The sequence below is a fragment of the Chiroxiphia lanceolata genome, chromosome 22 (assembly GCF_009829145.1).
Source record: "Chiroxiphia lanceolata isolate bChiLan1 chromosome 22, bChiLan1.pri, whole genome shotgun sequence".
Classification (NCBI taxonomy): Eukaryota; Metazoa; Chordata; class Aves; order Passeriformes; family Pipridae; genus Chiroxiphia; species Chiroxiphia lanceolata.
In genome coordinates this window covers 703928-717792 of record NC_045658.1, presented here as the reverse complement: position 1 = coordinate 717792, position 13865 = coordinate 703928, and the positions used below count along the sequence as shown (strand labels likewise).

The following is a 13865-nucleotide window of genomic DNA, read 5'->3' as shown; positions in this document are numbered from 1 at the left end:
AGCTGCGTTTTCGGCCGGCAGCGGGTGGTTTGGAGGTCAAATATCCCGGGAAAAATCGGCTTTGCCCGGAAACTTTGGGCATTTTGGACTATCCTTGGGCGTTTTGGCCTCTCCCGCTCCTTCTTTTTCCCCCGCTGGAAGCGAGGGGGTTAACGGGATGCTCCAGGCGGCGGCGATCAATCCCGGTTTAGCGGGATTTGGGAAGCGCTGCCCGGGAAGAAGAGCAGCAGCAGGAGGAGGAGAAGGAGGGGGAGATGCTGCCCAAAATCCCGGCATCCCTCGCTCCAGCCGCTGGAGCGCCGGGCCGAGCTCCAGCCGGGCTCCAACGCCGGGATTTGGGAATCGCGAGGGTCCGGCGGGGCCCGGGGGGAGCCCCCGCCCCGGGCATCCCACCCAGGGGCGCCTCGGGAGCGACCCTCGCCGGCCAGGGAGGTTTTCCCGGGAATTCCCTCCTTGCTCGGATGTGGATACAAAGCCGGAGGAGCCGCGGCCTTCCCAGGTCAGCAAATTCCCGTTTTCCCTTCTGCTCGCCCCCCAGATCCATGGATCCAGCCGGGAATCTCTGGATATCCGTGTGTCCGTATAGAAATCCATAGGTTATCCCAGAATCCCGCGGCGGGAGGACACCCTTCGCTTCCCGCAACCTCCGGCCATGCCCCCTTTATTATCCACCGAAAATTCCCGGGAGTTTGGGTTCATTTTGTACAGATAAGGGAAAACAAGGAATGAGGGAGGGAAATCCCCAGGAATACCCACCCACCTCATCCCACCCTCGTTCCTGCCCTTTTCTCGTCCCAGTTTTTTCCCAGCTCGTGAATCCCTCCCGTGTTTTCTCAGCTGGGAATTGCAGCACCTGTGGGAAAACTGATTTTTAGAGAGGTGGGAGCGTCCTCTGGGATAATTTTGGCAGGAAATAATGGCATTTATCCGTTTCGGCGATTTTTTTGGGATATTGGTTGCGTTGAGGTGCAAGTTGGGAAGGGGCTGGAATATTTTTTCCCACCTTTTGCACCTCTTTGATTTATTTTTTAATTAATTAATTGTGTCTTAGGGGAACAAAACAAGTTGCAAAGAGCAGGTTTTTCCCAAAAATACCCGGAAAAACATAAAGGAAATGTCATTTTTAGGGTAAAAATTAGGTGGGTTTTCGGCAGAAAAGGGTGATTTTTTGGCAAAATAATGTGGGGTTTGGGCAAAATAAGGGTTTTTTTTTGCAAAATAAGGCGATTTTATGCAAAATAAGGTGGGTTTGGGGCAAAATAAGGTGATTTTGTACAAAATAAAGTGATTTTATGCAAAATAAGGTGATTTTGGGGCAAAATAAGCGGGGTTTGGGGCAATGTAAGGTGATTTGGGGGTGAAATAAAGTGACCCCAGAGCACTGGCAGGAGGAAAAAACACTTCCAAAGGGTGGGAGAGGATTTAATGTGGAGCTTTGCAATAAAGCAAACTCCAAATTATTGGGAATTTTAAGCTGGAAACAATAATAGGGGAAAAAAACCAGCCATTATTTCATTTTTTTGGCTTTTTTATTGGTATTTCTGATTCAAATTCTTCTCCTTTGAAATTCCTTCCCGAGGTAGTTTTGCAGTGGATGAACTTTGTAAAGTGGGGATTGGGATAAATGTGGAATTAGGGAGTTTTTTGGCAATAAATGGCTTTTTTCCCAGATTTTTGAGGTCTCTCTGTGAGAAATCTTTGCAGAAAGGACTTTAATTTTTCCTATTTAAAGGCTATAAATGTTCCTGACTTTTCCCTGGTTTTCCTTTTATCCCCATTTCTCATGGCATGAACTGGACCAGGGATGGATTTTTTCCAGCTCATCAACAGCTTTGAAAATGCAAAGCAAAGGAAAACAGTGGCACTTTTCCAGGTCATGGGATTGTGAGCTGGAATATTTGTGGGATATTTGCCTGGAAAAGCCACTTCAAGGGAAAACAGGGAAAAAAGTTTTTTTCTATAAGTTGACACTTTTCCAGGAGTTTATTGAAAATCTACTCCCAAAACTGCCGTGGATTTTGAATTTTTACGGAATTCTCTTGGGGACAAACTCTTCCTTTGGCAGTTTTTTCTGCGAAAACCCTTTTTTTTTTTTTTTTTTTTTTTTAGATTTTGAGGAAGAAATTCCATATTTTGCCTTTTTTTTAGCCCACCCCCCAGGGTTTTGCCATCGTTTCATTCCCACTGCTCCTGGGGCTGCCCCTTGTTCCCACCTTCCCCCGTCCCAACCACATCCCAACTCCCTATCCAGGGGATTTTTGAGGACCCTGGGTAATTTTTCCCCACTGGAGCTCTCACTGACACCCTCAAACCTGCTCAGTTTATTCCTTGGAAAACTGGGAAATAAAACCTTTGGCCCTGAAATCCCATTAGGGATGAAAAAGCTTCCTTTGCTGCAAATATTTGCTGCTTTTTAAAGTTACTTTTTTTCATTTTTAAATGTTTTTTAATTTGAAAATGATTTTTCATTTCAGAGTTGTTTTTGTCTTTGAGTTATTTCCAGTCATAAGTGATTTCTTTTATTGTTTAAATTACTTGAGGTTATTTTAATGTTTGAGTGATTTTGATTTTAAAATTAGTTTTCAATGCAAATTTTATTTTTCAATGTAAATTTTTCCCCCAACCTATATCTTATTTTTAAATGTAAACTTTGTTTTCCCATTTAAACTTTGTTTTCCCATTTAAACTTTGTTTTCCCATTTAAACTTTGTTTTCCCATTTATTTCTCCATTTAATTTTTCTAATTTCATTTTTTATTTTTTAACTTCCTAAATTTAATTTCCTCTTTTCCATTTTTAACTTCTTTTTTTTTTTTTTTTAAATAATATTTTACTTATTATTTTAAAAGATTGGGAGTCAGGGGTGAAAACATCCCTGTTTTTCTCCTCCATGGACTCCTCCCATCCCAGGGAGTGGAAAAAACCTGAATTAATTCAATTTTTATCAAATTTTATATCAATTTTTATATCAATTTTTATCAAGGTCATGGTGGAAAATCCCCCTGGGATGTGGGAATGAATGTGGGATGTGACCTGCAGGAATTAATGTGGAAAAGGGGGAGAACCTTGGGAGAGAAAAGCTAATTTGGATTCCTCCCCACCCCCATCCCTTATAAATAACTCCAGGTTATTTATCCCGCGGGATGAGCGCAGTGGGATGGGCAGAGGAGCAGATTCCCAGGGCAAATCCTGTTGGAATATCGTCCATTATTCCTCCCTGGCTTCCCCAACCCCTCCATGGGGGGATGGGAGAGCCCTGGGAAGGGGGATCCTGGATCCGGGATCCTTCCTGGATCTGGGATCCTTCCTGGATCCGGGATCCTTCCCGGAGCTGGGCCCTGTTCCCACCAGCTGGGCCCTGTCGCTCCATGGCCCTGGCTAAAAATATCCCCCTGAATCCCGGGATCAGGATGGGGCCCAGCACATGGTCCTGCTCTTCTGCCTTTATTTAGGCCCGGCTCGATTTATTCAGGCCCGGCTCGATTTATTCAGGCCCAGTTCGATTTATTTAAGCCTGGCTATATTTATTTAGGCCCAGCTCTGTTTATTTAGGCCCGCCTTGATTTATTTTCCCTCCCCGCTCTGGGTGGGAAGGAGCCGGAGCTGCTGCCCCCAGGATGCTCCTTCCCACGGAGAGGCCCCAGCAGCTCCTTGAAATCTGAATTTCCAATGATGATGTCGCATCCTGGCATCCTTCTGGGATCCTCTCACATCCCCAGGCCCTCCTTGGCTTGTCCCGCTTCCCGTTTTTCCGCTCCCGGTTTATTCTGAGAGATCTCCCTGGCAGGGCGGCTCATCCCCACTCGCTTTCCCCTCATCCCCTGCGATGCATTTTGCTCCCTGGATGTTCCTTTTCCATGGAAAATGATGCAAAATGACCTTTCAAACCCAATCCAAGGGTTGTTTTGGAATCCTGGGAGCTGGAAAAAGAACCAACCAGCCTTGGGATAAATTGAGCTTTGGGATGGGAGCTTATGTCAACTGGCAAAATGGGAAGTGACCTTTTCCTGCCCAGCCGGATAAATTTGGGATGGAGCCGCAGCACATCCGCCTCCCACTGCCCTCATCCCACAGGGAAGCCGCCGGATCAAACCAGTAAGGAACCTGGGGTCGGAACAAATCTGGCAGCAGCTCTTTCCCGGGGTTATTTTTCCCAAGGATTAAGGATTCCAAACTTGCTTTGCTTATTTTTCCTGCAGAAATAAGGGATGTTTTTTTCCCTGTGCTCCTCAGCTCCGTGGCAGCTCCTGCTTCCCCTCTGGATTCATGGCTCGGGTGGTGCCACGTCCAGAGGGATAAAACCTGGAGCTTGGAAAAGGGGGGAAAGCTGGGAATCTCCTGCTCCCAGGCTGGTAGAAAGCAGTTGGGTGATGTGGGAGCTGTTCTGAGCACCAGGAAAAGAATTCCAGGAGGAAAACAAACCATCCCTGGGTCCCTCTCCCAAATAAATCCCAGTTAACGTGTTTATGGATACAAGGGGCTCGTTGGAAAAGTTCTTGTGGTGCGTCAGGGAGGGGAAAAAGGGATTTATTCCTATTTTTTATGGCTGGAAAAGGGTCAGTTGGGATTTAGCTCCGTCTTTTGGTGAGATTTGGATTGGGATGGGGTTGGGATTGCTGCGCACTGGGAATCTGGGGGGTCACACCATCAGCTTGAGCACCTGCCGGGGGTTTATAGCCCATTTTCCAGCAGGAAATGGGAATCTGGGAGGTGATCCCAGACCTCAGCGCCCTCCTGGTCAGCTCCAGACACACAGATACGTGTTTCTATTATCATTCTTCCAATAATTGTCATTATTTCTATATTTTGATCTCTCTCAGTGGCCCTAGAGCTCTGTGAAAACCCAAACCTGGAGCAATTGCAGCTCTGCATTTGTATTTATTACCATTCCTATAATTATTATCATCATTACTATAATTACCATTATTATAAAGATAATTTGGTATTATTTTATATATTTTTATATCTCTCTGTGGCCCTGGAGCTCCATGAAAACCCAAACCTGGAGCAATTCCAGCTCTGCATTTATATTATTATCACTATTATCATTATTATCATCATTGTAATGAAATTTTAGGATTATTTGAAACATTTTCCTGTCTCTCTGTGGCCCTGGAGCTGTTTGTCCCACCTGGGGCAGTTCCTCCTACCCTGTGCTGCAGCTCCAAGGGATTTTGGTCCGGGGGGAATAAACAAATCTTAAATAAATAGATCTTAAATCATCCTAAATAAACAGATTAAATCAACAGCTCCTTTGTTTTAGGATCGCCCCTGGCTTTGGGCCTCCCCTTATCCAGCATTTCCCAGGGAAAATGGGGGAGAAACCATCTCTGGGGGGGTTATGACTCTTTGGAGCAGGGTGTCCATTGGACATCCTGCTTCCAGCAGGACCAAATTCCCTGGATTTGGCCCCATTTTCCCCTTTCCAGCCTCTCAGGTGACGTTTTGTTCTGCTCGATTATCCCTTGGGAATGGGGGTCCCTGCTCTGACCTTCGTCCTCCTCCTGGTGACCTTCCAGGGCATCTCTGGTTTCGGGAGCGGATGAGCCATCGATCCCAGGGAGGCTCCTTGGCGCTTCCCGCCCCCGAGACCTTCAATCCTGCAGGATTTGCCATCCATGGGATAAATATTCCACGCCAACCAAGCCCCGGGAACAACCTCCTGCTTCCTTGTGAGGTTTTGCAGCGGCTGGAGCTGGATCCCTCACACCTGGAGGCTCCCAGGGATGGATCTGGGGGGCTGAGCTTCCTTTTCAACCCATTTTTCCTTCTTTCCCGCAGGAGAAAGTCAGGGAAGGGCCCAGGCAGAACATCCAGAACCCCCTCGCCATGGCCTCGTCTGAGCTGCCCCCCCAGCCTGCAGTAGGTACTGTCACCCCTCTGGAGCTTTGGGAAGGGGACCCCTATCCTGGGGCAGAAAGGGGGGGTGTCCTGCATATCCCAGCTGGAGCCTCTTGGAATTCTGAGAACGCTCAGGGCTGTTGGATCTTGCAGTTCTGGGGGGATGATGCTCTTTCTTCCGTCCCTCCTCCATCCCTTTTCTATTCCTAGTTTTTTTGGGAGGAGGGCCCCTATGCTTGGGCAAAAAGGGGGGTTCATCCTGCATATCCCAACTGGAGCCTCTTGGAATGGTGAAAACACTCAGGGCTGTTGGATCTTGCAGTTTTGGGGGGGTGATGACTCCCTTCTCCACCCCCCTTCTCCATCCCTGTCTTCCCTCCTCCATCCACCCCTTGTTGGGGTATCCTGAGTGAATCCCACCTTTTCCATCACCTCCCTCTTCATCTCCCTGTTCCTGGGGGACCCTGAGTGACACTGGATCCCCCCATTCTCCATCCTTCCCTCACTTCTCCATCCATCCCCCCCTCTCCTCTATCCGCACCCCTTCTCCATCCCCTCCTTGCTGGGGGGCCTGGAGTGACATTGTCTCGTCCTCCATCCTTTCCCCGCCTTCTCCATCCCTCCATCCCTCCATGTCCCCCTTCTCCTCCATCTCCCCTCTTTTCCATCACCTCCCTCTCCATCTTCTCCTTCCTGGGCGTGACCCTGAGTGACACTGTGTGCCCCCCTTCTGCATCCATCCCCTTCTTCTGCATCCATCTCCCCTCTTCTCCATCTCCCCTCTCTTCCATCTCCCCTGCTCCTCCTTCCCCCCCTTCTCCATCCCCTTGTTTCTGGGGGACCTGGAGTGACATTGTCTCCCCCTCCATCCTTTCCCCCCCCCTTCTCCACCCATCCCTCCCCCCATTCCATCCCTCCTTGTCCTTCTCCTCTATCTCCCCTCCATCCCCCCTTTCCCTCCATCCCCCCTTTCCCTCCATCCCCCCTTTCCCTCCATCCCCCCTTTCCCTCCATCCCCCCTTTCCCTCCATCCCTCCATCCCGGTGCCGTGTTCCCGCTGCAGGAGCCGCGGTGCCCCCGGAGCTGGCGGGCGCGGTGCCCGCGGGGGGGGAGGACGTGGGTGAAGCCTTTGCCTTCGTGGACAGCGAGGAGGAGGAGGAGGAGGAGGAGGAGGAGGAGGATCCCGCAGCCCATCCCGGCGGGGCCGTTACTCTCCGGCCCCCCCCGCGCCGGCGGCGTGGGACCAGCTCTGAGGGGGGTGAGAGCGCAATTCCCGACATTCCCGCCGTGTCCCTGATGTCCCCACGTTGTCCCTGATGTCCCCTGTGGGTGCCAACACAGCCTCTCTTTGCTTTTCCTCTCCACAGAGGGGCTGGTGCCGGAGACCCCAGAAGGGTGAGTGGGGTTTTGATGGGGTTTGGCGGGGTTTTGGTGCAGTTTTGAGTTCCCTGAAGGATCTTTGGGGTCTGTCCCCTCTGTTTGATGTCTCAGCTTGGTGTTGTGCCTCAGTTTCCCTGACTTCTCCCCATTGCAAGGGCAGGTATCCCTGGGAATTTGGGGTGCACCCCCCAGCCCTGGGGATCTGTGAGGGCTTTGGTGGGGTTTTGGGGGGAATTTGGGGGGTTTTGATGTGGTTTTGAGTACCCAGAAGGATTTCTGGGGTCTGTCCCCTCTGTTTGATGTCCCAGTGTCTCCGTGTAACAAAACAAAACGTTTGCTGAGGGAGGGCAGGATAGAAAAAACCAAACTCCTCCTTCTGAGTTATTATAACTTCAAAATTAAGAGGCTTCAGTTGAAAAGGTGTGGAAAAGAAAGTAATAGTTTTTTATTAACATATATATATGTGTGTGCATACATATATATATGTGTATATATATATATATACACATAACAAAACAGACCGAGCTACAACACTGTAACTTTAGCTTTCCCCTCTACAATTCCGTGTTTTCTGAATTTCTGACTTTCTGCCTCGGCGCAGTTACAGCCGCGGACAGCAGGGGGCTGTTCTCGGGGGCTGCGGCGGCACAAAGGGATTTCCCTGGCAAACAGGGCTCCCCGGGATGCCGAAAATGGCAGGAAAATCTCCAAACAGCATCGGTGTAGATCAGCCAGAGAGCAGCTCTTTAGTGAAGGCCTCGCGGTGCACACGAGTGTCCCGGGGTTTTACCTGGATTTTACCCTTTTCTAGTTCTAATCCACCCAATCTGAGAACTGCCCACCCCCGGATCCTCCCCCCTGGCACGGCCTCCCGGGAGTTGAATCGGAGGTCTCAAGACCCCCCTTCCTCCTCATCTCCCTCCTCCTCACAGCCTTGTCTGTGGAGCTCTGCCGAGGTTCCTGGGCCTGCCAGCTTGCTTTGGCTGCAGGGATATCTGATTTTTCCGGTCTAGGGGCACCTTTCCCAAACAAGATGTGCTTACTCGAGACCCTTCCCTTGAGAAGAACGTTAAACAAAACCTGCAGAGTTTAGAAAGTTTGATATGAAGTGTGAGAACAGGGTTTGGTGGCTGCCAGTTGCTATTCTGAGGCAGGAGGGAACTTAAGGGGCACACTAAAAACCCAGATTTAACACAAATCTTACAAATTCCAGGGCATCTCCCATGGGGCACCGAGGGAGCTCCCTCCTGGCAAACAGGGCTCCAAACATGGCACAAAGGGAGCTCCCTCCTGGCAAACAGGGCACAAATGGATCTCCCCCTGTCAAACAGGGCTCCCCTCATGGCACCAAAGGAGCACCCCCTGGCTCTGGGGATCAGGGCTCTGAACATGGCACAGAGGGAGCTCCCTCCAGGCAAACAGGGCTCCAAACATGGCTCAAAGGGAGCTCCCTCCAAGCAAACAAGGGCTCCCACAGGGCACAGAGGGAGCTGCCCCCTGCTCTGGGGGCAGACAGGGCTCCCACCCTTTCCAAATGGAATTCCCCTCGGCTCCAGCTGCGGGAGCGATCCTGGCTCGGCTCTGGGCCCCTGGGCTGGGGAAGGGGGGCCCGTGGGCAGCAGGAGCAGGCAGGGGGCAAAGAGCCAGCGGGGAAGGGGTGGGTGGGCAGAGGTGGGGCACAGGCAGGCTGTGTCCCCAAGCTGTGCCCTGTCCCCGAGCTGTGCCCTGTCCCCGAGCTCCCCTGTCCCAGAATTCCCCTGTCCCAGGGCTCTCCCCTGTCCCAGAGCTCTCCCGCACAGCCTGTGCCCAGCCTGGCAGGGTCAGGCAGGTTTAACCCCCCTCACTCCCATTCTTTTCTAGAGATATCCCCCTTCCACACCACACACCCCCCAGCCTGGTGCCCTGTTTTGGCCACATGAGCCATTCTGTGCCCAGTTCAGGTCCTCCCCCGGGCTGCCCCTCCCTCAGGCCTCGGCAGGAGAAGCAGAGGGAGCCCCACCTTTGCAGAGAGAACCATGAGCTATTTTTCCCCAGGACAGTCATTCAGGCCCGAGCTAGAAAAGCAGGGAAGCCTGATGTTTGTCTTGTCCCATCAAGGGATGTTTGTCTTGTCCCAGCAGAGGCTGTTGGGGTGGAAAATTCACCACAGAGTGTGAGACCACAGCACTGGGCCTGGGGCTGAGCCTCAGCTGCCCTGACCTCTCCCCTTCCCTGCCAGAGGGGCTGCAGGCAGGGGAGCCCTGGGGTTTTGGGGTGCACTTGCAGCCCTGGAGATCTGTGGGAGTTTTAGTAGGATTTTGGGGAGATTTGGTGGGGTTTTGAGTCCCTTGAAGGATCTTTGGGGTCTGTCCCCCCTCTTTGATGTCTCAGCCTGGTGCTGAGCCTCAGCTTCCCCAACTTCTCGCTGTTCCAAGGCTCTGCAAACAGGGGAGCATTGGTGTTTTGGATTTTTAAGGTGCATCCTGTAACCCTGGGGATCTGTGGGGGCATTGGTGGGGTTTGTGTGGGGTTTTGGTGGGATTTTGAGTCTCTTGAAGGAGTTTTGGGGTCTGTCCTCTCTGTTTGCTGAGGCTGGTGCGGAGCCTCAGTTTCCCCAAGCTCTGCCCCTTCCCTGCCAGAGGGGCTGCAGGCAGGGCAGCCCTGGGGTTTTGGGGTGCACCTGCAACCCTTGGGGGGTGGGTTTGGGTGGGTTTGAGTTCCTTGAAGGATCTTTAGGGTCTGTCCCCCCTGTTTGCTGGCCCAACCTGGTGCTGAGCCTCAGTTTCCCTAACTTCTCCCCATTGCAAGGGGAGGGATCAAAGGGATTTTGGGGTGCACCCCCCAGCCCTGGGGATCTGTGAGGGCTTTGGTTTCTCCCCCATCTTCTCCCAGCTGGAGGAGATGGGGGAGAAATCCCTTGGGATGGTGTTTGAAGGGGCTGGTTTCCTCCCCGCCTGTGGATTTTGGGGGAAAAGCTGAAAATTTGGCTGCAGGGAGGGCTTGTCCCCCTGGCAGAGCAGGAACAGGGTATGGGGACAGGGACAGGACCCCACCAGGAATGGGGGGGACCCTCTCCCTGTGCTCCCCAGTGCTGGCACATCCTCTGCCCTGCAGCAGCACATGGACTGAGGCTAAAAAAAGCCAATTTTGGGTGTTTTGCATTATCTCTGAGTGGTTGTTGGGACCCTCTGGTGTGACCCTGGGACCCCCAAATCCATGAAGAAGGAGACGGGGGGAGGGGGGGCAAGCTTTATTTTGGGCCTGTGAACCCCTGGAATGGGAATGAGGATGGGGAGGGGCTTGGCTGCACCCAATCCCAAGGGATTTACACCCAATCCCAAGGGATGGATTTGCACCCGATCCTGGGGGATTTACACCCAATCCCAAGGGATTTGCAGCCTGGGATGCTCCCTGACCCCCTTCCCCACAGGGCCCCGGTGAGGATGAGCAATGGGGAGGCCGGGGGAGACCCTCCCATCCGCACCCAGACCTGGAAGCGGGAGAGCATCTGCCGAGGTGGGTCCAAATGCTGGTACAAACCCCCTGCCGAGGCTTGGGAAGGGTTTCTCCAGCCTGGGTACTGAGCAGGTCCCGGGGGGGTTTGTCCCCCAAAGGTGAGCGGTTTTCCTTCCCGGAGGTGGAGGACGACGTGATCTACGATGACGTTCCCTGCGAAAGCCTGGATGCCGAGCAGGATGGTAGGGATAGACCTTCCCCCTCCCTTTCCCAAGGACTAGGAGCCCGTTTTCCAACTCTGGATAAACTCAGGGAAGGAGAAAGCCATCCTCAAAGAGGATGTGGAGCGGGATAACTGTGGGAAAACCAGTGGGATTGGGAGGGAGATGCGAGGGTTTGGGGTGTCTCCTGTGGGTCCCTGAGGAAGGGAATTTGCCTTCCCGTAAGGAAAAGGAGCCAGATTTTCCTTGGCAGGAGCAGGGAGGGAGCGGAGCCTGATCTACGAGGAGGTGCAGCGGGGAGAGGGCTCCCGGATCAGTGAGGATTTGGGCTGGAGCTCCAGCGAGTTCGAGAGTTACAGCGAGGACTCGGGGGAGGAAACCAAAGCTGAGCCCACCAAGCGCCGAGCGTCCTTCCAGCCCAAGGTAACCCTCGGATCACGCCTTTAGGACCATTATTCTTGTTTTTCCCTGGGTTTGCTTGTGCAAAGGCAGTGGAGCACCAAGCCCAACTGCTCCCATGGCTGGTGACGCCGAGGATGCTGCGGCTCGGCCCCCAGTTCCGGGGGGTTCATTTCTTTCTGTTCTCCTTCCTTCCCTTTTTCAGTTTTTCCCCTTTTCCTTCTGCATTTGGGCCCTGCTGGAGCCTGGTTGCTGCTTTGCCCTGCACTCGCTCCCTTCCCTGCTCCACCCAAGCCAGGCTTTTGGGATGGTGCTGCCTGGGCCATGCTGCTCTGGGGGGATTTCTGCTCTTTGTTTGGTTTTTGCTGCTCACCTGGATCTCTTCTCTGCCTCCTTCTCCTCCTCCTCCCACCTGGTTTGCTTGAGCTCAGCTTTCTCCAGACCTGAATAGACTAAAGGAGAGATACGCCAGGACTAAGAGGGACATCCTGGCTTTAAGAGTTGGGGGGAAGGACATGCAGGAGCTGAAGCAGAAGTATGATTGGAAGGTACTGTCCCTCCTCCATCCCTTGTCCCTTCTCCCCCAAATTTCCCAGGGGGAGGAAAAAAACCTCATGGAATTTATCCAGGCTGAATTCATCCCATTTCATCCCCCCAAAAAGAGGAACAAATTCAGTGAAGCACCTCAAAGCTGCCTCTCATGTCCATCTGTCTTGCAGCTCCCCGTCCAGCTTCCCCAACCGTTGGATTTTGGGGTGTTTCCTTGTTTTTAAGGGGCGTTCGGACGGCGCCGGGTTTCCCACGGGATAGATGGATCTGACAAGGTTTTTTTTCCCCTGATCTGTGGTGGAAATCGGGTGGGGAAGGAGATTTTTGGGAGAACCTTAGTGCAAAGCCTTTCCCAGCCCCAGACCATCCAGGTATTTCCTGGCTGGAAGTTTGGGCTGAAACACTGTGATTTGAGGTGTAAAAGGCTGACACTTCCCCCCCTTTGCTCTCCCCCACATGAAATCCCTGCACAAGGAGGGGATGGATGTGCTCCTGCCTCCCTTCCCTCCCTCTGCTTCGCTTGGCTGCATGATCCCGCTTTGCCGGCACCTGCTTGCATGCGGCCACATCCCTATGGATGGGGCACAGGACGGAGCATCCCTGGGCCTTGGATATGTGCCTCCTCTTTCTGCTGCGTGGGAAAACGGGGATGATGCCCGACGGGACGGTGCCTCTGCATCCAGATCCGGAGTGGGGGATGATGCCCAAGGGAAGGACATGGTTCCGTCCGGATCCGAGATGGGATCCTGGTGCTGCCTGAGCCTCCCAATCCCTCTCCTCCCTCTCCCCAGATGACCCAGCTGATGAAAGCGGCCAAAAGCGGCACCAAGGACGGTTTGGAGAAGACCAAGATCGCGGTGATGAGGAAGGTGACGTTCCTGCACCGGAAAGAAACCCCAGGTGAGCGGGAAAAGCAACCCTTTCCGGTGCCAAAAAAGCCTTTTTTGAGGGTATTTTTAAAAATAACCTCCAGGAATCCCCATCCCTTTCAGCATTTCCTTTATTTCCCATTTATTTTTTGCATTTTAATCTTTTCTTTGACTGTTTTCCACTCTTTGCATCCCTGTGCAAGCTCAGTCCCTTCGGCTCCTCCTGGCTCCGTATCCCTTCGGGAGCGCCCGTGGGTGTCCTTGGGCACAGAGCAGGATCTTCCCGGGAACGCCGAGTTTGGGGGGGTTTTCCTGACTTTCCTGCTGTCACGTAGGGGATGGGGAGCGGAGGAGGCGGGCGGAGGAGGCGGCAAAGCCGCCGCCTTCCCGCCGGAGCTCGCGGGTGTCCCTGGAGCAGCACGGGGGAGGTACGATCCCGAGGGGCGGCTCCCGCCGGAGCTTCCCGGGGGATCCCGCGTGTGTGTCCCGGCCCGGCTGCGTGTCCCCGACGTGCCTTTGCCTCGCTGGGGTGGGGCTTCGATGCTTCTGGGAAGAGCTGAAGGGATTCCCGTCCCCCGGGAGCATCCCTGGCACGTGGGGATGGGGAGAAGGTGGAGCTGACCGAGCCGAGGGCGGCGATTTGTCCCGGCCAAAATTAGGGAAGGAAAAAGGTCACCCGGCTGCCAACGCCCTCCCCTCCAGCCCGGCCGGTCCTCCCCCTTCCCGGCTATTTATATCTACCGGGATGGGCCCGGGGCGGCGGAGGGGCCATGTGGAAGCAGCGGCCGTGCTTCCCTCGGGATGCCTCCTTGGCTCGCTCGCCCTCCTCCTCCTCCGCTGCTTCAGCCTCAGGTGAGGGATCCCTGTGCCTTCACCTTCCCTGGTTTTCTCTGCCTGCTGCCTGTGGCTTCTTATTCCCCATTTTCCTTGCTCTGCTTGCCCCTGGAGAGAGGACAAGGGGGCTTTTCCCCCAGCCAGGGGAGGTTTTTGGGAATGGGGACTCTCCTTGTCCTCTCCCTGCTCCCAGCCTGGCTCATCCTGGTGTCTGGTGACTGTGGGTGACCTCAGGAAGGATGCTGGAATTCGGCTCCAAACCCAAACGCACCCCCTGCCACGGAGCTGATGGAGCTCCAGACCCCCAAAAGTTTAAAATCAGGGTTTTTTTGGCATTT

The 13865-nt window shown here is 53.2% G+C and overlaps 1 protein-coding gene across 10 annotated transcripts in view; it reads left to right on the top strand.

The window, feature by feature from the left end:
* The window catches only part of ARHGEF10L (Rho guanine nucleotide exchange factor 10 like), a 32468-nt gene that overhangs the window by 4551 nt on the left and 14052 nt on the right, over positions 1 to 13865 (top strand). For 4 of the 10 annotated variants that reach the window (XM_032708988.1, XM_032708985.1, XM_032708989.1 and 1 more), the window contains exons 1-9: positions 268 to 499; positions 5781 to 5865; positions 6904 to 7098; positions 7208 to 7235; positions 10630 to 10715; positions 10814 to 10897; positions 11130 to 11299; positions 11707 to 11823; positions 12616 to 12724. In XM_032708988.1, coding sequence (XP_032564879.1) covers positions 5829 to 5865; positions 6904 to 7098; positions 7208 to 7235; positions 10630 to 10715; positions 10814 to 10897; positions 11130 to 11299; positions 11707 to 11823; positions 12616 to 12724 — 826 coding nt within the window. In that variant the 5' untranslated portion in view covers positions 268 to 499; positions 5781 to 5828. Of the gene's footprint in view, positions 1 to 267; positions 500 to 5780; positions 5866 to 6903; positions 7099 to 7207; positions 7236 to 10629; positions 10716 to 10813; positions 10898 to 11129; positions 11300 to 11706; positions 11824 to 12075; positions 12196 to 12615; positions 12725 to 13865 lie in introns of those variants that run through there. The other 6 variants (XM_032708986.1, XM_032708987.1, XM_032708993.1 and 3 more) reach the window with 4 other exon arrangements.